The 24,722-nt window shown below is 49.4% G+C and overlaps 1 protein-coding gene across 1 annotated transcript in view; it reads left to right on the top strand.

The window, feature by feature from the left end:
* Positions 1-24,375, top strand: part of BROX (BRO1 domain and CAAX motif containing) — a 30,582-nt gene extending 6,207 nt beyond the window's left edge. Inside the window, exons 2-13 of the mRNA XM_066595187.1 lie at positions 6,746-6,883; positions 7,595-7,701; positions 8,065-8,161; positions 8,567-8,662; positions 10,928-11,000; positions 11,786-11,891; positions 13,812-13,901; positions 14,204-14,289; positions 16,577-16,658; positions 16,844-16,994; positions 17,098-17,257; positions 19,700-24,375. Coding sequence (XP_066451284.1) covers positions 6,783-6,883; positions 7,595-7,701; positions 8,065-8,161; positions 8,567-8,662; positions 10,928-11,000; positions 11,786-11,891; positions 13,812-13,901; positions 14,204-14,289; positions 16,577-16,658; positions 16,844-16,994; positions 17,098-17,257; positions 19,700-19,786 — 1,236 coding nt within the window. The 5' untranslated portion in view covers positions 6,746-6,782 and the 3' untranslated portion in view covers positions 19,787-24,375. The remainder of the gene's footprint in view (positions 1-6,745; positions 6,884-7,594; positions 7,702-8,064; positions 8,162-8,566; positions 8,663-10,927; positions 11,001-11,785; positions 11,892-13,811; positions 13,902-14,203; positions 14,290-16,576; positions 16,659-16,843; positions 16,995-17,097; positions 17,258-19,699) is intronic.
* The last annotated feature ends 347 nt before the right edge of the window (positions 24,376-24,722 follow it).

Genomic DNA, 24,722 nt, shown 5'->3' with positions numbered 1-24,722 from the left:
GGGAGACGTCACCAGGTGTGGAGCCGACGACGGGCTCTGGCGGGCGGGAGACGTCACCAGGTGTGGAGCCGACGACGGGCTCTGGCGGGCGGGAGACGTCACCAGGTGTGGAGCCGACGACGGCCTCTGGCGGGCGGGAGACGTCACCAGGTGTGGAGCCGACGACGGCCTCTGGCGGGCGGGAGACGTCACCAGGTGTGGAGCCGACGACGGGCTCTGGCGGGCGGGAGACATCACCAGGTGTGGAGCCGACGACGGGCTCTGGCGGGCGGGAGACGTCACCAGGTGTGGAGCCGACGACGGGCTCTGGCGGGCGGGAGACGTCACCAGGTGTGGAGCCGACGATGTGCTGTGTAGGATGTTACCAGGTGTAGAGCCGACAACAGGCTCTGGCAGGGGGACATTAACAACCAATCAGCACGGACATTGCAGCTTTTGGATCTTTCCGAGTCCACTGTTGGCCATGTTATTGGGGGATGGAGACCATCCGGCGTGTGCGGTGCCGCCACGTCTAGGGAGACCCCGTAAACTGACAGAACGTGGACAACGATGCCTTGTAGGAGCTGTGAAGATCTCACACACATCATCTGCCCTCGCTCAGGGGGTCTCACAGGACTTTAGGACATCCATTAGTACCAGAACCATCCGTAGGGAACTGCATGTGTAGGGTTACCATAGACGAGTGGCTGCACACAACATCCCAGCAGTGAATGCACAGTGGCGCCTGTGATGGGGCTTGGAGCGACGGACTGTAAGTGAGTGGAAGCAAGTGTTGTGGACAGATGAATCACACTAACCATCTTCTGATCGGATGGCCGCACTTGGGTGTAGCGTTTGCCTGGAGAGCGATTACTAAATGACTTAAATCTTCCCTACAGTGAAGTTGGGTGTGACGGGGTCATGGTGGGAAGGACTGGGGGCTAGTGGTTATAGTGAAGACCACCCTCAACCCCAATGGGTACAGAGATATTCCAGACAATGTGGCATCACCTACCCTGTGGCAATACTTGGTACATCTCCATGCCTCTACCAACATGACCGAGCACCATGTCATACGGCAAGCAGTGTTGAGGAGTAGAACGTCTACAGACTTCATTGGCCGCCCAAAGTCCGTATTTCAATCCCATTGAGCATCTTTTGAACCATTTAGAACGCCATATCAGTGCGCCCAACACACCCATCAGTATCTGAAGCTCCTCAAGGAATGGAGGCAAATCCCTTCACACATCTATGGGACTTTGGTGGAAAGCAGCCTAGGAGGATTACTGCAGTCATCAAGGCCAAAGGCGGCCCAACACCGGACTAAAAAATTACGGCTGAAATCAAATTTCACCACCTACTGTATGTGCGTAGAACATAGGGGCCATTAATGACCGCTTCTGCAGGGGGGATTGAGCTGGATGCGGTCAGCTTCATGCAGTTAGGCTGGACTATCCATATTCTATACCATAAACACTGACGGGTGTGAGACTGACCCCTGAGACGCCCCCACTGAGAGGGTCACAACACAAAATATGGCACCACTCTTCAGATACAAAGATGATGCCACCCAACCACCTGCAGGTTGTCCATCATGGGGACTGAGCCAGAAATGACCGCCGATAGAAGGACCACCCCACTCCCTCGCAATGCAATAGGCAGCATCCGGTCCTGTCCTTCCTCCCCTGTGATTGACCTGGTGCCTGAAGAAGGCTGTGGAGATCGGCGGACGTAACGTTGGCGGGAGAAGACAATCTGAAGCCGGTGTGATGTCTTCTGTCATGTAGGGGTGGTAATAATCAGGAAATTCAGGTCTGCTTCTCCGATGACACCAGGGACAGTCATTGTGTGCCGCAATCACATGAAGGAGACATCACTCTTTTAACCCCTTCCAGCTGCAGACAGTTTTTATTTTTTTTTGTCTTTATTTTTCCATCCCCACTTAAAAAGAAAAAAAAAAATCATACTTTTAAAAATCTATGTGCTCTGACCCGGCTGCATGAGGGCTTGTTTTTTGCTGGCCGAGTTGTATTATTTCAGTGGTGCCATCTTACAGACCATAGAATGTATTGGGAAAGTTTTTTACAAAATTTCTAAATGGGAATCAATAGAAAAAAAACTGCAATTTTTTTTTTTTCACTTTTGGCCGGGCTTTCTTCTCACGGTGTTCCTGCTGCATTAAGAATGACCTCTTCCTTTTCTGCGTCTTCATGATTACACCGATATCACACGTTTATAGTTATTTTTAATGCCTTTTTTTTTTTTTGCAGGACAGCCTGTAGTTCTTACTGGTACCATTTTCTGGGGTTACATATGACTTTTTTTTTATTGCTCCCTATTGTTTTTTTTTTTTTTGGAGATGCTGATCAAACCCCCCCCCCCCCCCCCCCCCCCCACAATTCTAGCGTTGCATTCCTTTTCTGATCGCGCTCGCTGTGCTGGTTTAATAATGTGATCATTTAATAACATGGGAGTTTTACAGACAGAGTAATAACAGTATTTATTTTTTATGCAATAATTGTAAAAAGGTTTTTTTTTCTTTTTTTTTAAACTTTATTGTCAATTTACTGTTGAAAAACAACTGGCAACAATATCTAAAGGGCTAACAGCGGGGAGCAGAGTTATTTCCGATCCCTGCAGTTGTGTATTGGTGGCTGCATGTAGATTGGGCTCGGGTCCTGAGACCTGCTCTATATGGTAAGCCCCGGGCATTGGCCACGTATGTATGCTAGATGTAAAGAAGGGGTTATAATCGGCCCCCAGCTCCGGTTACGCTGCAGATTCTTTTTCTGAAGCATGTGGATGAGATTTTTTGAAAGCTGTCCAGTATTTCTGCTATGTGTGAATGTAACCTAATGTAGCATCATACAGTCTGGAGGAGGAGGGAGGCGGCAAGAGGGTTTACAGCATGATCAGTGATAGTCCTGTCTGTCTAGTCTCCAGCAGTACCAGAGACCTGTATTCCACTGCTGGAGACTAGATAGGCAGGGTTATCACTCACAATAGCAGATAATGGGATGTTCCATTACACAGGGGGACAAATTAGGAATTTCGAAGGAAATTGTTAAAAGTAATTGTCCCTTTGCTGCAGAACTCGTCCTGCGGTTCCATCTCAGGCAGATCTGTACATGATGAGTTGTGGTGATTAGATGAACAGTCTTGTCATCGGAGGCCCTAAAACTGGTTCCCCCCTTGGCCTATAAGAGGCTCTCGGAGGCTCCTTGTGTGTAGTGACCTCTTCTTCCGCGTGTGTAGAGCTTGTTGGCCACTAGACGCCTCTACGACGCAGAAAAGAGATTTCACCCCGTTACCAGAGGGGGGCGCATTATTGGGATGTGAGAAGCTGGATGGTCGTATCGATGAATTGTCCCCCACCGGCCGTTCTGTCCAGACTGTTACGAGGTGTTGGGACCAGTGAATGTGTGAGGGCACACAAGGTGACCGGGCTCAGGATGCCCCCTGCAGACCACCAGTAGAAAGGAGCATCTGACCAGACTGTTAGGAGGTGTTGGGACCAGTGGATGGGGGCACACAAGGTGACCGGGCTCAGGACGCCCCCTACAGACCACCAGTAGAGAAGAGCGTCTGACCAGACTGTTAGGGGGTGTTGGCACCAGAGGATGTGTTAGGGGACACAAGGTGACCGGGCTCAGGACGCCCCCTACAGACCACCAGTAGGGGAGCGTCTGATCGTCCAACAAGCACCAGCAGCTCCAACTGTTTCGATGTCTGCCATCCCGAGACAGGGGGCGCCATCGTTACACCCCTGTGTCTGTTGTAACCATTTCCAGGCACTTGGTGGAAGGATATTTGGTTTTACGGCCCCCATTACATGTATGACCTCTGACCCCCACCATCACCTCTGCTCGCAGTGCTGCCATGAACAATGAAACTGGACGCTCCGGAGGGGAACCGGGTTGTCTTCAGCGAGGAATCCAGGTTTAGTTTGAGCGCTGATGACAGACGTGTTCGCGTCTGGAGACCTCGGGGTGGGCGCCTCAATCCTGCCTTTGCCGTGGAGTGGCACACTGCCCCCTGCTGGTGTGATGGTCTGGGGGCCATCGCATACGACAGTCGGTCCCCCCTAGTGGTGGTACGAGGGACAATGACAGCTCAGCGATATGTTCAGGACATCCTGCAGCCACATGTGTTCCTCTCATGGTGACTTCCAGCAGGATAATGCTCGGCCGCACACACGAGGGGGTCACAGGAGCCCCCACAACATTGTCACACTACCATGGCTGCCCAAGCTAGAGGCGGTACAACAGGGTACTAGAGCCTCCATGCTCCCTGTATCACATCGTGTATCCAAGCTAGAGGCGGTACAACAGGGTACTAGAGCCTCCATGCTCCCTGTATCACATCTTGTATCCAAGCTAGAGGCGGTACAACAGGATACTAGAGCCTCCATGCTCCCTGTATCACATCTTGTATCCAAGCTAGAGGCGGTACAACAGGGTCCTAGAGCCTCCATGCTCCCTGTATCGCATCTTGTATCTAAGCTAGAGCCCCTCTGACGGTGACGCCCGGGGGTCTCTGTAATCCAGGCTATAGACCTCCTAATATCTAGTCTTTATTACGCCGTCTCTCTGATTTGGCGACGCTCCCGCCCGTATGGTGACCGGCGCGGCCATGAATGCGTCTTTGTGTCCGATCCTGTAATAATTCATCTAGTGAGAACAGAAGGGGGCGATGACAGAGATGAGATTGTCTGCGAGCCCCCCGGCCCTCATGCTTCCCGCCCACAGTAATAACCAGCGCCCCCCGCAGACAATGCCGGCATTCACAGCATCCGACTGGGAAATGTTACTTCACCAAAATCTCCTGAAATCCACTTTCATTCTGTGTTTTGGGCCTCAATTATCACAGCTGTCTAACAGGAAGACCCCCCCCCCCCCCCCCCGTTGTCCACAACGACCAATCAGAGTGCAGGTTTAATTTACTGCACCAGTCTGAGAAATGAATGCTGCGCTGTGATTGGCTGCTATGGGCAACAAGGACATCGTCTCGTTATACAGTTTTAATAATTGAATCCAAGACTCTGCAGAGGGGTTGTCCAGTTATAAACTATTGATAGCCTATCCTCTGCATAGGTCATCAATAGCGGATTGTCGGTGGGTCCGCCACTCAGAATCCAGCTGATCAGCTGCTCACCAATGGAACTTGTGTTCTGAGCGGATTTCTGCAGGAAGAGCACGGCTCTGTTCTCATTGCAGTGGCCAGGCTTGGTATTGCAGGCCAAGTTCCCATTGAAATAAATGCCATGTAATACCAAGCCTGGCCACTGCAGTAAGAACAGAGCTGTCTACGTCCTGCATTAATGAGCTCCGTGCACAAGGACTCTGGCCCTGAGAACAGGTACTTGTTGAGGGTCCCAGCTGATAGACCACGTCCAGTCTACTATCATGGACCTATCTGGAGGACAGGCCATCAATAGTTTATAACTGGACAACCCTTTTTAAGTTTTTCTATGCGTCCCGTTTTTATCGCATTGCGAGGCCCGTGGACGCAGCGTGCTGCGATTTCTCGTAGGCAGGACATCGCGGATCGCCATAGCATGCTTATAGGCTGGATTTGCTGCTGAATCCCACTCTGGATTTTGCCATGCAAATCCGCCCGTGTGCAGGTGGCCTAAACTGTCCTCTAGCTGATTGGTTACACAGGACCATGTGACCATGTATCATCCCCTCAGTGACCGGGCTATTTTGTGGCCTAAGTTTAAATTTTTATTTTACTCCTTTTTTACTATAAAAACTTGTTTTTAAAGAAAAACAATGGGCGCTGCATCGGCGCTCTCTAAGAGCCGCAGCGCCGTTCTTCTTCCAGCTCTGTGGGAGGAGTTGCAGTTTTTGTTGGCACCAGTTTGAGGGACTCAATATTTGTATTGTTCGGGTCGTTACGATAACGCCCATTATTATATGTTGCTTTTTAAAAAATGTCTTGGTATTCATTGAAAAAGTTTTTTTGTATTTAATTTAAAGTGGATTTTTTTTAAATTGAACTTTTTTGACACTATTTTTCAGTCCCTGAACTGGAGTTAAAGATGCGGTCGTTCCATCTCTACGATAGTACACTGCATTACTTATGCACTGCATTCTACTATGCCCATGACATCAGCCTATTAGAATCTGTGGAGGCGGGGTCTAATAGGCTAAGTTACATGGTAGACATGGAGAACGTAATTGGGCTTCTACCGTAGTTGCCATGGGAACCCATTGGTACCTTGTGATCGCACTGCGGGGTGACAGGAGGAGCCCCTCCCCCGTCATCTGCTTACATGCTGCAATCGCTATTGATTGCAGTATGTAAGGGGTTAAACTGCCAGGATCTGAATTTTCTCCGTTCTCGGCTGTTAGAGCAGGAGTCGGGCTGTCAGTAGTCGGTCAAGCCACCACCTTAGGAAGATGTAAGGCGTGTTGGCAGTCACTAAGGGGTTAAGCCTACAATATAAAAACTACATTGCCATGGAATTGTGGTCACACGATCCTGCCCAGCCAATCGGCTAAGGGAATGTCTGGTTAGCAGGGTGGCTGTGATACCTTGTGGTCTCCCAAACAGAAGGGGCATTAAGTGGGTACAGAATTGTAATGGTAGCCCCGTCGGCACTGGTGGTACGAGGCGAGTCCTGCAGGATGGTGACTCAGGTGGGCCATCATAGGCATCATTTATTTTCCTCCACGTTGCAGCGCCCTCTATAGACGTTGCTTGCACTGTGCCGTAGCCGCTGTTATGGTCTCCACTTTAGTATCACAACTTTTTTTTTCAGGAGACTCGCGGTTTAGTAACAGAACAATCTTTGCAAAATGACCCACTGGTTTCATCGTAACCCGCTGAAGGCCACAGCGCCGGTCTCCTTTAATTTCTACGGCGTCGCCTCCACCCCTGCCGCGTCCAAGATATGCAGGTGAGACTGACTGAATTCTGCTGATTCTATTTTTTTGCTTCTTTTTTTCTGGTACAGAGCCACAAATCCCCTGCAAGGGTAAATGATAGAATTCTGCTACCTACAGTCACCACTAGAGGGAGTTCACTACATAGTTCTAGCTGTATAAGTTTGTATGCAGGAATCTCATCAGCTCCCTCTAGTGGTAGTTGTAGGAAGACAGAATTTTATCATGTAACTGTCTCTGCAGGGCATTTGGAGCTCTGTGTCAGACGACTGGAGCTCCAATTGCTATAAAAATACAGTACGGCACATAATGTCAGGCAGGGGGCTCTTTGGGCAGGTCTGTCAGATTTACTATCTGGCTTCATCACATGATGAAACTGGACATTATCAACGTCCCATCAGCCCTGTGCAGATACTACGCTCTGGTGACCACTACTACTAAATATTACCCATTGATCCCGCATATTACCCATACCATCTCCTATTTGCATACCAGATTTCCCAGAGAGCATTGGATGACCTATAAGTCACTTTACACCCACTTGGGGTTCTCCATAAGAGAAACAGTAGCCTCCTGACCTGTCCGACTCGCATGGATCTCCCATACCCTTCCTCAAGCCATAAAGGTGGTGTCTTATAACCGACTCCCCAATCTAGGTTCTTGGCTGTGTATTTCAGTGAATTGTTGGTCGATACAATTAACCTTTCTCTCATGTAACTTTCTAGTGACTTACGATCGACGAGAATGCGACTCCTGGAACTTTTCACAGACTCTACCTGTAACTCGGAGATGATGAAGAACGCCTCGGACGCCTACTTCTCCCTGTTACTGGGTGAGTGGAGAAACGGAGGGATTGTACTTTTCTATTAGGCTAGGATTGTGACTCTGGCCGCGACATGGCTTGATCACTGTGTAGCCCATGTGACCTCGCACTCTTATTAAAGTCAATGGAGTCATGAGAATTCCAACCTTGGTGTATCTTTGTGATTTGCGGATCGCAGTAACTTGCAGGTCCCACCATGAACTTACTAAGAATGTAAGGTCCCAGGCCTACACAGCAATCAAGCCATGTCACGGCCAGAGCCGCAATCCTAGCCTTGTGACGTGGTGCAATGAAAGCTGTGCTATGATTGGCTGCTGCTATGGTCAACAAGGACCGTTTTGATAATTTTGCCCCTTTGTTTCCTTTCACCAGGCTTCATTAATTCCCTGGATGGAGGAACTCAAGACAACAAGCTGCGGTACATCCAGAACTTCAAGTGGACAGACACCCTGCAGGGCAACGTGCCCAGGTACGGTACGACAGATAATGGGGCCAATAAACTATTGATGGCCTATCCTCCGCATAGGTCATCAATAGCAGATTTTCAGAGGGTCCGCCGCTCAGAACCCAGCTGATCAGCTGTTCACCAATGGAACTTGTGTTCTGAGTGGATTTCTGCAGGAAGTGCACAGCTTTGTTCTCTTTGCAGTGGCCAGGCTTGGTATTGCAGGCCAAGTTCCCATTGAAATAAATGCCATGTAATACCAAGCCTGGCCACTGCAGGCCACGACGGAAAAATCTGCCGCGAATCTTCCACAATATATACCGTGTGAACGGGGCCCAGGATGCATTAATTCAGAAAAAAACATTTTGGCCTTAATGATCTTATTCAGGTGCTGACACCGTATATCACTGTTTTCTTTGCCCTTTGCAGCGCTCAGCAAGATGCGGTTTTCGAGTTGATCTCAATGGGGTTTAACCTGGGTCTCTGGTACAGCAAATATGCTTCACGGCTGGCCGGGAAGGAAGAGTGAGTACTGACTAAAACGGTTTTTATATTACTTCAATTTATCTAGATTTAAAAATGAAGAAAATAACTATTTTGTGTATACAGGTACTAGGCAGTCATATGCGTCTCCATGGTGACAGACTACAAACAAGCTCTGTGTAGTCTGATTCTGCAGTCATGAGTTCAGCTGATCATAGTATGTATGTAATATGTCCATCCAGTTTAGATTATTCCCCCCCCCAGCGCCCCATGAGAAACATGTGACTAAGGCCTTAACCCCTTGAGTGGCACGCCCGGAAATTTTCCGGGACGAGCTCCACTGCTCATAGTGACATAGCCCAGAAGATTTCCGGGCTATGTATCACTATGGGAGCTGCAGAGCACAATGCCACAAGCTGTGACAGTGTGCTCTGCCTGCACAGTCCCACAGAGAACAAAGCAAGGGCTTTGAAAAACCAGCAGAAGATATTGCCGATATGTCGGCAATCTCCTGCTTTGTTTACAAGTTGCCATAGAGACCATCGGCTTGTCAGAAGCAAGCCGATGGTCTCTGTGGCAGGGAGAGCTGGTTGTGAGCTGTCAGAGGACAGCTAGGTACCTGCTCTTACAGCAGAGATCAGAGAAAACCTCCGATCTCTGCTGTGTTAACCCTTTACATGCTGCAGTCTATGTGACTGCAGCATGTAAAGGGCTGTCACTGCAGCATGTAAAGGGCTGTCACTATCGGACCCCCGGAATGTGATCAGGGGTCCTGATGGGTCCCTGTGGAAGTCCCCTAAAGGGACAAAAAAAAAAAAAGGTGAAAAATTATTTAAAAAAATAAAAACACTTGTCTCCCTTTACTTTGTAAAAAATCAAAAATACAATCACACATGTGGTATCCATGCGTCATAATCACCCAGAGAAGGAAGTTAATGCATTATTTAACCCCTTAATGACATGGCCCCTTTTTTTCTTTTTTCCCCATTTCTTTTTTTCCTCCCCCCTGTTTAAAAAATCACAACTTGTCATGCAAAAAACAAGCCCTCATATGGCCATGTCAATGGAAAAGTGAAAAAGTTATGGCTCTTGAGACGCAACTGCAAAATTAGTTGAAATTCAATGATTAGACCATTTTAAAAAACCTGCCCTGGTGGGCACGACAGGGTGGTAGGAAACCCGCCACTCAAGGGGTTAAAGGGGTTTTCCAGACACAGGATAATTTATCGTAGTCTATCAGTTTAGTGGGCACCGAGGATGTTATAAGGCATCTGACATAACTAACCAGTTCCTGTGATAAGAGTAGACTACACACGGTGACTCCTATGAGCTCAGGGTGGGGTGGATGTATCTTTACCCGCAAGTAGCATATGTCAGATTCACAAACGGAACACACACCCTGAATCTGGGATAGGGCGTCCTGTGGACAGAAATCAATCATCCTGATAGACCTAGGAGATGCTTGTATACACCGAGTGGCCTCTTTATGAGACCCCGGCCCTCTCACCATTGGCGCTTCCCTATATGAACATTCTCCTTGTGACCCCGGAGCAGAACATCACGTGACAAGTTTTCCGTGGATCAGTTTTAGTGTGAATCCACATTAGATCCAGCGATTGGAGCGACTCCCAACGAGGCCGGTCATCTGTGCGGGACTAGCCGGGTCTCACTGCCAACCGCAGGGGGGTTTGATCATGTAACGGGGTGAAGAGTATACAGAGGATGGCGCGATGGAGGAAAACATCCAGTGAACGAGGATCCTGTGAATGGGAATAACTTGTCGCCAAAAGGGGTCAGAGGAGGATGTGTCTAATCTCGCAACTCGCCGTTCCTCCGCACGGATGGGCTATACTAACGACGACCAGTTCCAGCGCCATTGTGTCTAAGAAAGAGGTGAGACTCCAGCGGGCAAAAGAGCAGAAAACTTGTATCACTGAGCAGCGGAAGAACATCTCCTGGTCAGAGGGATGCAGGTTTCTGTTACTGGCGCAAGCAGCATGAATCGCTGACCCCTTCCTGTCAGCTGGTCAGAACATGTCAGCACCGCCATCTAATCTACAGAAACTACAAGCAGCTTCCTGTCCACAGGGGCCGATATTCCTGCAGGACGATGTCCACACCTAGTGGAATCTACGCCACGGTTCTGAAGACTAAAGGCGTCCAACGCCCTACTGCATGGGGGTCTGATAAAATGGCCGTTCAGTCGAGGTGGCGCTAATATATATTTTGGATATAATCGGTAAAGTCTCTGATAAACAGTAATTTTACCATTTTCAGTGTTTATTCATATTAGTTTGTCATCTTCAGCATTACAGAACCGGAGGCCAAAGAAGTTCACAAGAGTCTGAAGGTCGCGGCCGGAATCTTCAGCCATCTGAAGGTGAGACTGTATATGTAGTTGCTTCTTCGCCTCCTGAGTCTTTATACCCGGGGATGTGTTTCTGGTGCGGTCCTGGGGAATTGTTTAGTGGATGCACTTGGACCCGACCGAGAAATGTGTGCACAGAAATACGCTTGTTGGTCACATGGGATTAAAGGGATAGAAAAACATGGCTGCTTTCTTCCAAACACAGCGCCACCCTTGTCTGTGGATTGTTTCTGGTATTGCATCTAAGAGAATGGGAGCTGAGCTGTAATACCGCTATGGACAAGGGTGCTGGACAACCCCTTTAAGAAAAGCATCTGCTATTTTTTTCTATAAACCGTACCCCTCCTTCCCTTCATCTGGTGTAACATATACTGGAATGGGTCTGAGCTGCAATACCAAACCCAGACAATAGGGGTGCGTATCTCAGCTGACCCCTTTAGGGTATGTTCACACAGCAGAAATCTGCTAAGGATTCCACATAAGTCCGTGCCGGAAGTGTCCCGTTTACTTGCGCCATAGTTTGAAGGGTATCCTTCCATACACAGCATTCAGATCCAGGCGCAGAAACAACCTGAATGTCTCCTTCCTACGTGGAGCCCGTATCTGGAATGCCACGTGCGGATTCGCCCATTGATGAGTTAAATCTGCATGTAGATCCATGACAAACGGGCGATTCCACGGCAGGATCCCCGCAGATTTGGGTGTGACCATCTGGTTCCCGTCCCGTACTGCGGATGAGCGCTCACTTTGGTACCTTTGTGACTTATTACAGAACTTACTGGAACTTTGTGTTTTAGGAGAGTCACATTCCAAAACTCATCTCCCCGGTGGAGAAGGGGCGGGACTTAGAGAGCCGTGTGATTGATGCCTACATCATCCAATGCCAGGCGGAGGCTCAGGAAGGTACGGTGGGGCACTCGCAGCTTTGTTTTCTCCTTGCTCAAACATTTGATGCTGTGTCCTGGACCTCAGGGAGATACAGCGCCCCCTTCTGTAGGCTATTAGAGTTCACCAAGGACTTCTGGGACCAGATAAAAGCAGAAAGCTGAGGGTATTTAGACAGAATAAGAGGTTCTGCAGCAGCATTGGTGTGTATAATGCTCTCTAAAGCATCTGACACCGTGCCGCATAATAGGCTGATATATAAAATGAGACAGCTCAGATTGGGTGAAAACGTGTGTAATTGGGTAAAGAACTGGCTCAATGATAGAAAGCAGAGGGTGGTAATAAATGGCTCATACTCTGATTGGGCCACCGTCGCTAGTGAGGGGCCACAGGGTTCAGTATTAGGCCCCACTCTGTTCAACATATTTATCAACGACCTGATAGAGGGGCTGCACAGCAAAATATCAATATTTGCAGATGATACAAAATTATACAATATAATTAATGCAATGGAGGACAATGTGCGGCTACAAACGGACCGGGATAAGCCGGGGGCTTGGGGGGGGGAAGTGGCAAATGAAGTTCAGTGTTGATAAATGTAAGGTTCTGCACATGGGCAGGAGAAACGGATGTCACCAATATACACTAAGTGGGGTACTGCTAGGGAAAAAGGAGATGGAAAAAGACCTGGGGGTACTGGTGGATTGTAGATTAAACTGGAGTAACCAATGCCAGTCAGCTGCTGCAAAAGCTAATAAAGTCTTGCGGTGCATTAAAAGAGGTATTGGGGCGAGGGACGAGAACATTATCCTCCCACTATATAAGGCACTTGTCAGACCTCACATGGAATACTGCGCACAGTTCTGGTCACTGGTGCTCAGGAAAGATGTTACAGTGCTGGAGGGGTTCAAAGAAGGGTAACTAAACTAATACATGGAATGAGAGGACTGGAATACCCAGAGAGGCACCAAAACTGGGATTATTTACTCCGGAAAAAAGACGGCTAAGGGGCGACCAAATAACCATGTATAAGTACATGAGGGGACGATACAAGGATCTCTGCCAGGATCTGTTTATACCCAGGACTGCGACGGTAACAAGAGGACATCCGCTACGATTAGAGGAAAGTAGGTTTCATCACCAACACAGAAGGAGGTTCTTTACTGTAAGAGCAGTTAGACTGTGGAACTCTCTGCCTGAGGAAGTGGTGATGGCAAAATCCATAGAGGAGTTTAAAAGGGGACTTGATGTCTTTCTGGAGAAGGATATTACAGGATATAAATCTTAGGTTAATTGTTAATCCGGGTATACAGGCAGGTAGGAACTATTAGGGGTTGATCCAGGGAACAGTCTGATTGCCATTAGGGAGTCAGGAAGGAATTTTTCCCCAAAATGACTAATTGGCTTCTGCTCTTGGGTTTTTTTGCCTTCCTCTGGATCAACACAGTAGGTTAGACAGGCTGGACTATATGGACATCGTCTTCATTCGGCCTTACATACTATGTTACTATATAATGAGGTTCTGCGGCAGCTTTGCCGCGCAGCATGAGGTTCTGCGGCAGCTTTGCCGCGCAGCATGAGGTTCTGCGGCAGCTTTGCCGCGCAGCATGAGGTTCTGCGGCAGCTTTGCCGCGCAGCATGAGGTTCTGCGGCAGCTTTGCCGCGCAGCATGAGGTTCTGCGGCAGCTTTGCCGCGCAGCATGAGGTTCTGCGGCAGCTTTGCCGCGCAGCATGAGGTTCTGCGGCAGCTTTGCCGCACAGCATGAGGTTCTGCGGCAGCTTTGCCGCAAAGCATGAGGTTCTGCGGCAGCTCAGCTGTGTGTTATGAGACTCCGCAGCAGCTGGCACAGGAGACCTGTGATTTATGGGGGTTCTGTGAATATACTGTTATGTCTGACTACATCCTCCTCCTCTTCCTCCTCCTCTTCCTCTCTGCAGTGACCATCGCTCGCGCTATTGAACTGAAGCACAACCCGGGGCTGATAGCAGCTTTGGCCTACGAGACAGCGAACTACTACCAGAGAGTAGGTAAGTGTTCTCCCTTCTTTCCAAGGGTCGGTCTTATGAATCCGTATTTAAGGCGATAACGATCCTGTCTGTGAACTCAATATTTGCTGCTGAGTGACATCTTTTCCCATCGTGTCCACTAGAGGGCGACAGTCACCAAAACATCTCCCAACCGGAGCAGGAAAATCCCCTGACTGCCATTTCAGGCCATTTTTAGTCAGTGCTCACATGGGGGCTGGTCTTGGGGACAGCGGGGGTCCCAGACATCACACCTGTAATGTCATGGCTGCAGTTTTGCTTCAGTTTCGCCCCTTCTCTCTCAGATCACACCCTCTCCAGCTTGGATCCAATCTACATAACGAAGTGGCGGAGTTACACCCAGCTGAAGATGTGCTTTTATATGGCGTATGTAAGTACACTGACCATAGTATCAGTCCAGCGGCGCTACCGGGCAAAACTGATGTGGCCTGCGTCTTAAAGGGGTCGTCTCAGAATTAGGCTATTGGTGGGGATGTGACCAACCGCACCTCCACTGATCAGGAGAACAGGGGTCCTGGGTATCCCGAAATTAATGCAGTAGTAGTGCGCACATGTGGCCACAGTTCCACTTACTTTGGGACACCCCTTCTTTTTTTGATTGGTGGGGGGGCCCAGCAAACGGATGCTCACTGATTGACCACTTATCCCGTATCTTGTGGATGAGCGATCATGTGATCTCACTGGACGACCCCTTTAGCCCCCTAACGCCGCAGGACATAAACTTAGATTCTGTGGATGGTGTAGGTACAGGGGTGAGCCCACACCATCCTGCAATGAGAGGCGGCTGTTACTGAGAGCCGGCCTCCCGCTGCAACAGCGGGGATCGGTAAGAACAGTTAACCCCCTACATGCTGAGATGTATGTAGATCGCGGCATGCAAAAAGTTCACATCGGGAGGGCCAATGGCACGCCAGACACTGGTGTCCCAACTTGCTATTGTAAGCGATAAGTTATTGTAGTGCAAAAGTCCTGCAATGCATTATCACAGCAAGCAGAGCTGTTATGGTTCAGGGCCGCCTGTTCCCGCCCGCATCCTGTGGAGTGACAGCTCTGTCCTTTTGTGCAACGGGAGAGCATGGTCAGTTTTTGTGTTGCAGGCGGGGAGACGCCAGCACGACCCACCCCATGACTCAGGAGCAATAGGCATATCTGTCCGGGTTCATGCTGTCCACAGGAATCCCTGTAAAGACTCTGAGCCGAGTTATTTCTACAAGTACCTTTATAGCGTCTGCAGTCCCATTTCCCTGATACAAAGCTCCAAATCCCCTGAATAGAGCTGGGTTTAAAACACAACATGCTTGTAATCACCAGTAGGAGGAGCTCCTAGTGTACGGCTCCACCTTGTACTCGATAATAACCCAGTGTACAGTGAGCTCCCTCTAGTGGTGACTGCAGACAGTAAGAAATCTATGTCTGTGTAGGAGATTTGGAGCTCAGCAATTATAAAGACGTATTTAAGAAATCTGTGCAGAATTTCCTGCAGACAGGGGTTGCTTCAAAACAGGTCACCCCTTTACTGCCCTTTACTCTGAGGTGGGGTGTATAATAATGTGTTTCCACAAAAATAAGACCCTGTCTTATATAAATATTTGCCCCAAAAGAGGCACAGGGTCTTAGTTTCAGGGGATGTCTTATCATACTTACCTAGCAGGCGCTGTCCGAGTCCCTCCCGTTGTTCTCCTCAGTTCTGGCAGGCTTCCTTCCAGTTCTCAGCGCTGACAGAAGATCGCTTGCTGGTAACTGGGTTTGTAAATCCCACCTCCAGCAAGGGATTGGCTGAGCCACGGCGCTCGATGAACCAATCACTGCGACGCTCGATGAACCAATCACTGCGACGCTCGATGAACCAATCACTGCGATGCTCGATGACCCAATCACTGCGGCGCTCGATGACCCAATCACTGCGGCGCTCGATGACCCAATCACTGCGGCGCTCGATGACCCAATCACTGCGGCGCTCGATGACCCAATCACTGCGGCGCTCGATGACCCAATCACTGCGGCGCTCGATGACCCAATCACTGCGGCGCTCGATGACCCAATCACTGCGGCGCTCGATGACCCAATCACTGCGGCGCTCGATGACCCAATCACTGCGACGCTCGATGACCCAATCACTGCGACGCTCGATGACCCAATCACAGCCATCACATTGAATGGCAGTGATTGGTTCATCGAGTGTCGCAGTGATTGGCTGAGCCGTGGCGCTCGAGAACCAATCACAGCCATTGCTTGGTGGAGGCGGAGTTTACAACCTCCATTACCAGCAAGCGATCTACTGTCGGCGCTGAGAACTGCAATGAAGCCTTCCAAAACTGCAGAGACCAGCAGAAGGCACCCAGACCGCGCCTGCTAGGTAAGTATTGCTTTTTTATTTCATGTAGTATAGCTAAGGCTTATATTTTAAGCACCCCCCTCCTTCCCCCCCCCCCCAAAAAAAAAAACCTACAAAAAAACAGGGTAGGGCTTATTTTATGGGTAGGTCCTATTTTTGGATAAGCACAGTATGAGGTCCTGCAGAAATGGAAGCGTGTTATTTGAGGTCCTGCTGCAGATGGTGTGTTTGTATGAGGTTCTGCAGCAGCTGGGGTCTATAGGTTATATCATGTTGTTCATTCTACATTGGTCATTAAGCTTTGCTGCTTTTACCCCCTCAGGCCTTCTGCTATCACGGTCAAACTCTCCTGTCCAGCGACAAGTGTGGAGAAGCAATAAGATCCCTGCAAGAAGCCGAGAAATGTGAGTCCATGTTCTCTGCTTTGAGCCAATTCAGTATCTCCCCCCTCTCACAGCAAGAGCGAAACTGCAGCTCCATCCCCTCCCCCCCCCCCCCCCCCCGCCTTCATAAAACCAGTTATGGGAACACTGCAGTTGGTTATATTGGGGATTACATGTCATTGATTCTCCTTCTCTTCCCTTTTAAGTCTATAGCAAGGCTGAAGCTTTGTGTAAGGAATACGGGCAGAGTAAAGGCCCAGGAACCACGGCAAAACCCTCGGGGCACCTCTTCTTCAGGAAGCTGGGGGCGCAGGTTAAGAATACGCTAGAGAAATGTCAGCGGGAGAACGGATTCATGTAAGTCACGGCTTCCATGGGGGGCCTGCACATCTATGGGGTTGGAATCTTCCATGCCCGGTATGCCGCTCTGTGCCAACATCGTATTCATGCTTTATTTCAGCTATTTCCAGAAGGTTCCTCCAGAAGCACCAGAATTGGAATTAAAGGCAAATTACGGTCTTGTGCAGCCGGTGCCTTTTGAGTTCCCAGCTATTGGTTCGCAGTGGACCCCAGAAGTCCAGGCAGGGTTCGACCTTACGAAGAGGCCAAAGGACGATGGTGTAAGCAGCTTCTTCTATTTTATATCTGCTGTGCTACAAAATCAGGCTTAGGCAAAAGGCCCATTTACACGCGAAGATGATTGCTCAAAAGTCGTTCAAAAGATGGGGAGAATGACCGTTTTAGGGATCGTTTTGCATAAGCTGCCAATGGGCACTAATGCCTATTAGCAGCTTATTACCTTCATTTGCATGTAAATAAGCCCTCTGGAGCTGTATGCAGAGAACAGCAGGTGGTCTGTTATCTTTGTACAGTTCCTTTGTTCTGCCTCAGGGCTGCAAGCTGAATACAATGTAATCAGCGCTTTTGAGGAGAGTCACAGTCTGCAGTCCCTGCTATCAGCTCTCCAGCTGAATGATTGATTTTATGCTCACCTAAAAATCATCGTTTGGCAAAAAAGAAAACAATGGTAGCATTTACCCGCAACGATTACCGCTCAAAATACATCGTATAGGGTGATAATCATTGTATGTAAATGGGCTTTAACTTCACATGGGTGAGCACGATATCGGGCCGTAAATCCCGCCCCCATATCGCGCTCCCCGCCATGTGAAATCCCCGTGGATGCACGCCGTTTTCATGGCAAAACAGCCTCCCATCACTTCGGGGGTTCAGGGATCGTCCGGCGCTGCTGTCACAGCTGCGGCAGCGGATCGCACAGTTTCTCTCATTGCTTTAAAAAGATTGGGGTTCATATTTGTGCGTCTCCAAACGCAGAAATCTTGCGCAGTTTTAGTGCCCGTGTGAAGTCGCAAAGGCTTTGACATTCCAGGTTCACAGTGACAAGTCTAAACGAGTCCAGGCGCTGAGAGGAAGGCGCATTCAGAGGAGGTTTATACCCTACAATGCATACTATACAATTTGGGATACATATGATTCAAAGTGGACACACAAAACAATTCCTGCATTGTAGGGTTAATCTTAGTCCTGACCACAGTGTCACCCGAATCGTCTTTCCCCTCGGCAAGCTCCATTTCTAATTGTTAGTTTATCCTGAGCTTACACTGATGAGGGGCAAATAACCCGAAACAGCTGTCTGTGTATGGATTCTGGCTTGGCTTTTAATTCCCAGTTGATTGTTTAAAAGGCTTGTATAAAGAGTCTAACATTGTCTTGCAGGAATGCTGCCTTCCAATAGGTGGCGATGCAGAGGTATTGTTAAATCTGCTTTATTTGCATATTACCCAGAGGAGCATGCAAGTCTCCTCACTCACCTTCTAGGTGCTCTCCCTGAGAGGAAAAGATAGTGTTCCTGACCCACATTAAGGCTGGGTTCACACAATTTTGCTGCGGATTATCCGCACAGAAATTCCGCACTCAGATCCTGATCCCAGGATTATCCAGCAAAGTCGACGAGATTTTACAAAAATCTTGTCCACATGCGGCGGCCAATCCGTTGCGGAAAAAAGGCCATGCGGCGTGGAAATTAAAGACTCAGCATGTCTATTTTTTCCGCACCGGCCTCTTCTCTCTATGTGAATCTCCAGTGGAATTCTTGCGGATTTTCGGTGCGGACAATCCGCAAGAATTCGACTGAAAATCCGTCCCGTGTGAACCTAGCCTAAAGGGGCAAGGTCATTTCTTTTGAGCTCCATAAAGTACGCTGTGGGGCTCAAAGGTGAGGGAAGAGGGAGTCCGGGGAGCTGTGTCTCTGGCTGGGCGCCGCCTTCTAGCGCTGTGTGCCCATGGAGTTGGCGCACACTAGCAGCTTAACGCACCCCCATAGATATGAATGGAAGATGCATGCTCAGACAAAGTCAAACTGCTGGCGCATGCCTACTTTGCAGGAAGACGGCTCTGGAACTGGGCACCCAGTGAGAATGAAACCTACCTCCCCGGTATTCCCGTTTCTTCTAAGCCCCACCCCTGAGTCATTAGCTGAAAATTTAACAGATCCACAAAAGATTACTGGCTCATTCACATCAGCATCGGATGTTCTGGACTTCAGTCACTGAATTTCACTAAGAACCCGGACAGAATACTACAGCATGCCAAGCTACTTCACCCTGTAAAATGCCAGAAGCCCGACCGGAAACCAAGTGGACCCCTTATAGTGGGGGTGCCATTTGGTTCTGTTCGGCCACTGGGTGCCGTTCTTCTGCTCCCATATTGAACCATATAGTGCCAATGTGAACGAGCGCCTACTGGTGTTAGTCTGCAGGACTTCTGCGTGTTTCTGAAACTGTGAGGGCAGAAATGTGTTTGTGGTAGGGGGCAGCTGATCGCCTCCTCGCAGAGTTGCTCTTCAGTCCTACTCCTTGTAGGATGACCCCTCAATGCCTCGTAGTTGTTGTGTTCTTCCAGGGAGTGCGGAGATACTGAGCGGCTACATACAGCGTCCTAGCCGTATATAGGGGAAACGCGGGCACTATTATTATGTACACAGATGGCGGGTATCACAGGGTTGACTATTCCCAATCTTTCTTGTAAATTTCCATCTCTAGGCCAAACCGAAGAAAGAAGAAGAGGTGAAGCCCATGAAGGAGCCGGACATAAAGCCCCAGAAGGACAGCGGCTGTCAGATCTCCTAATACACTACAGAATCTGCTACCCTCCCTGAACCCCGAAATCCAGGACCCTTCATTACTCTTCCACCCCTGAAGAGGCTCCCGGAGGTGTAGAGAGTCGGTCACCGGCTCTAGATGAGATGAAGGAAAGCCTCGTCATCTTCTCTTCATCTGGATGTAGGACTTGGACTTGTTCCTCCTATCCTGGGCATAGATGAGCACCTTACCCAATCTAGGGGTGTCCCCCTTCCCCCCCCGGGGGATGAACCCCTCTCTATTCAGAACTGACATGTCTTTGGCCATAACCAGTTACTAACCTCATGCTGTGTGTCATTACAATCAATGTAAATAAGCTAGATTACGTGTATACTGTATAAGTAAAGATACCCCTCGGCTCCACTGCCACGTCTGCCCCATTCTGGGGCATCTGTTGTGCCATTCCTCTGTTATTCCTCCTGGAAATCTACCAGTTAACAGCTGGGTGTAACCATTTTCCCTTGTCAGTGGGGTGTGTGCCTAATCAATGCCAAATCAGGGCACCTGGCACTGGGTTGATGTTGCCTGAAGCACGGGGAGCATGGACCTGGCACAGGGATGCCCGGTGCCCATGTGTGCTTGATTCTGAAATTTGGTTGTGTTTCATTCTTTTCAGTCAAATTTTAACCCCTTAACCCTATATGGCATAAGTCTGCGCCATGGCAGCGGGGTACTTAACGCAGCAGGACATAAACTTACGTCATGTAAATGGCGCAGGATCAGGAGCTGAGCCCGTGCCATCCCACAGCGGAGGCCGGCTGTTACCGATAGCTGACCTCCTGCTGCAACGTCCACAAACATTGATCTCCGCTTTGATCCCCCTACATCCAGGCGTCCCAGCTTGCCGTTTCCTATGATCGCTATTACAAGTGATAAGGCACTGCAGTACAGAAGTCCTGCAGTGCATTATCAGAGCTGCGCTGGTTCAAGTCCCCTACAGGCATGTAAAAAGTGTTAAAAAACAAACATAACATAAGAGGGGAAAGAGTGCAAAAATGTTAAAAATCCCATATATTTGGGACACGGCCGTATCGACAGAGAAAAAAAAAGTTATACAATATGTACCCAAAACGACCGCTCGCCGCACCAAGCACAAGTCCTCGGACGGCCGCGTCGACAGAGAAAAAAAAAAGTTATGGCTTTTGAAAAGTGTCAATGAAAATCCCCTAAAAATCGTTGTGTCCCTAGGACCAAAATAGGCCGCGCCCTTAAGGGGGTTTAGCCTGTTCAAACAGACTGGTCAGTGATGTTGTCCGCTTCCAAATTGACCTAGGTAGGAGCGCTCCTTTGAGAGGCAAAGCATTGACCATTACACACGGTATATGGTGAAGCAATGAACTCTGAGTTTATTATTTGCATGTCTTGGTTTTTATAGCCAGTCCCTCTGGCAGGATGGGACTTGTGGTTAAACAGGGAAAAACTCGTAATTTCACATTTGACAAAAACTTTGACATTTGACTTAGACTTGTGATATATGACTTTAGACAAACACATTTTTTTAGAAACTGCTGATGACTCTCTGTGGTCAAGCCATCTCTTGCTAATGAACATCTGTTCTGGTGACCTTCCTGATTCCATTCAGGTCAGGCGTAGACCTTAAGATAGGAAACCACAGGCTTCTTCCTCAAAATAGTCATGAGTTCTGTTACACATAAAATATCGCAGTATTCAGCCTTATTGATTCAAATGGATTACTAAGCAACATATATTAATTTCTTTTAGCCCCTATCACCCTTAAGGGGTTAAAGTGTGTTTATTCTAAAATGTCGAGTCAAAGAGGAGGAGCTTAGCGGCCTCTCCCCGCCTGCAGCGTGGTGACCAACACTAGGCGGAGGAAGGTCAGACACCATGCAGCGCGGCGAGAGGCCGGCACAGCCCTCCCGTTTGACTTTGAGTTCCGTTTCAAACTTTAAAGTATGTTTATTCTGAAACGCCGCAGTGCTTCACAATGACACCGGGGGGCAGTAGCCATACCCGCTCCGCGTTCAGGCAGCATGAGCTTGGCGTCAGGTTCCCTTTAACTATCAATAAGGGAATTGTAACACCCAGTTGTTAATTTATTCATACATTTCCAAGAGGAATAACAGGAAGGAGACAAGGCAGAATTATAGGAAAAGGCACTTTCTGAGACTTAGAAGTATTTACTAAAACAGGAGAGACGACAGGTTGTCCTCAAAGATGTTCCCACTGAGAAAAACTACAGGTGAAGGGGGTCTCCAGGGGAAAACTATTGCTGACCTAAGTAGGTCCATCCCCCGCCGATCAGCTGATGAGATGCTGCAGCTATCTTGAATGCTCGGAGCGCCGGCTGTAGCATAGTGGCCCAGTTTGGTATTGCAGTGGTCTCCTATTCAATAGTAAGGCTACAATACCAAACCGAGCCACTATGCTACGGACGGCGCTCTGAGTATTCTGGCCGGCCTCAGCATCTCATCGGCTGATCGCTGGCGGTCCTCAGTGCCATGATCTGCTACGGATGGGCAGCAGTAGTTTTCTCCTAAAAAAACGAGTTTAAATCTAAATCTTTGATTGTCCAATTAATTCTTAGTACCATCTGGTTCTGCGAGGGGCCCGGGGCCCCCTTATTTCTCTGATTGCTTCCATGCTATAGCACTCCAAGATTTTGCAGATTTGAGGGCATACTGATGCACATATCCCCGAGGGGGCGGAGCCTGACCGATTCTCTGGTCTCCTTGGAATCCATCAGACCCGCAGCAGGGATATCACACTGCAGCAGATAAGGAGTATTCCTATAAATCTGAGAATTCCGAAAGAACTCTGTGACACCCCCCACCCCATAGCGGGAGCTGTAATGGCAGCCATATTGGGTTGTCACCTAACTTGCCACAAAGGGTTGAAAATTATCATAAAAGACAATTCAAGAACTTTCCTCCTATTTTTTTTAGGGGGGGGGGGTCTATTTTGGATTGAAAATGTACAGATTTATGTGTCATTGATTGGTCCTTTGGGGTCAGTTGACCACATGTGATGGTGGAACAGGGTTCACGTCATTTACTACTGAAGATGACCTATTACATTAAAGAGGTAGAAGATAAATCCGACCACTGAGACCCCCATCAATCCCAAGAACAGCACCCCAAATGCTCCCAAGGGAGCCGCAGTGCCCACGCTCAACTATTCAACCCCTACGGGAGTGATGGAAATGGGCGCAGTTGGCAGTCTCCCACCATCCCATAGAAGTGAAGGGCGCGGCGTTCAAGCATGTGCATCACGGCTCCCTTTGGCATTTGGGGGCTGCTCCAGGGATTGAGGGGGGTCCCAGTGATCAGACATTCATCCCCTATCCTGGATATAGAGAAGTTATTGGTAGTAAAGGAGACGTTTACTATTAAAGTGAATGCGGACGTATTGGGGCACTTTTCTCATTGCCCGCAGCAGATGGGACGGGAACGACGGCGCTGTATGCAACACTGTTCTTTCTGCTAATGTGTCAAGTCACGCGGCTCCGTTTTTATCTGGTGTGCTGCTGGTATAATCCATGGACGGCACGCGGCCCGATTATAGCCCAGGAGGTTATTCACCTCTTCTGATGGTCCGTGTGAAAACAGACCAGAAGACGACAGACAATGTGCAGTAGCCGCGCGCTGTCCGATGCACACGTGTGGTTGGCCGCAGGCTGTCCGATACACACGTGTGGTTGGCCGCGCGCTGTCCGATGCACACGCGTGGTGGGCCGCGCGCTGTCCGATGCACACGCGTGGTGGGCCGCGCGCTGTCCGATGCACACGCGTGGTTGGCCGCGCGCTGTCCGATGCATACGTGTGGTTGGCCGTGCGCGGTCCGATGCACACTGATGGTTGGCCGCAGGCTGTCCGATACACACGTGTGGTTGGCCGCGCGCTGTCCGATGCACACGTGTGGTTGGCCGCGCGCTGTCCGATGCACACGTGTGGTTGGCCGCGCGCTGTCCGATGCACACGTGTGGTTGGCCGCGCGCTGTCCGATGCACACTGATGGTTGGCCGCGCGCGGTCCGATGCACACGTGTGGTTGGCCGCGCGCTGTCCGATGCACACGTGTGGTTGGCCGCGCGCGGTCCGATGCACACGTGTGGTTGGCCGCGCGCTGTCCGATGCACACGTGTGGTTGGCCGCGCTCTGTCCGATGCACACGTGTGGTTGGCCGCGCGCTGTCCGATGCACACGTGTGGTTGGCCGTGCGCTGTCCGATGCACACGTGTGGTTGGCCGCGCGCTGTCCGATGCACACGTGTGGTGGGCCGCGCGCTGTCTGATGCACATTGCACAAGTTGAAATTTGCAATACAACCATGTGAATGTAACCTAGGAGACTGGACCTACAACAGACCCCATTACAAGTCACTGAAGTCCATCGGGCCCCGATGGTGTCAGACTTCTGTTATAAATGGAAGTCGAATCCAGCCGCCTGCTATGGGGTGGTCTCCTTACCTGCAACGCCTTGTATGTATAGAGTATGTATGTACAGCAGAGCACGCAGGGATCCCATATAATATATATGGTATCACTGTCATATATATACACAGGCACATGTGGAATAATGTATAGAAAGTAATATAATAAAGTCTTACTAGTAACTAACGGCGGCTACGACTGATTTGGGGAACGGCTAAAATTAGGGGGAGATTCAGAAAGTGTGTAGAAGTTTTCCAGACAAAAACCTACTGCTGGCCTATAAGGTCACCCACTGTTAATCCCCGAGGACCTGCTGGTTGGGATCCCCAGCGGTGCGCCGATACGTGCGTCATAAGGGGCGGAGGGAGGAAGTGGCCTATTGAACATAGTAGCATAGTATGTTAGGCTGAATGAAGACAATGTCCATGTAGTTCAGCCTGTTTCCACCCCACCCCCCCTTGTTGATCCAGAGGAAGGAAAAAATCCCAAGAGCAGAAGCCAATTAGCCCTTTTGGAGAAAAAATTCCTTCCCG

This window comes from Eleutherodactylus coqui, chromosome 3, assembly GCF_035609145.1.
Source record: "Eleutherodactylus coqui strain aEleCoq1 chromosome 3, aEleCoq1.hap1, whole genome shotgun sequence".
Classification (NCBI taxonomy): Eukaryota; Metazoa; Chordata; class Amphibia; order Anura; family Eleutherodactylidae; genus Eleutherodactylus; species Eleutherodactylus coqui.
Note: the sequence above shows the minus strand (reverse complement) of the source record. Positions and strands in the feature narration are given on the sequence as shown.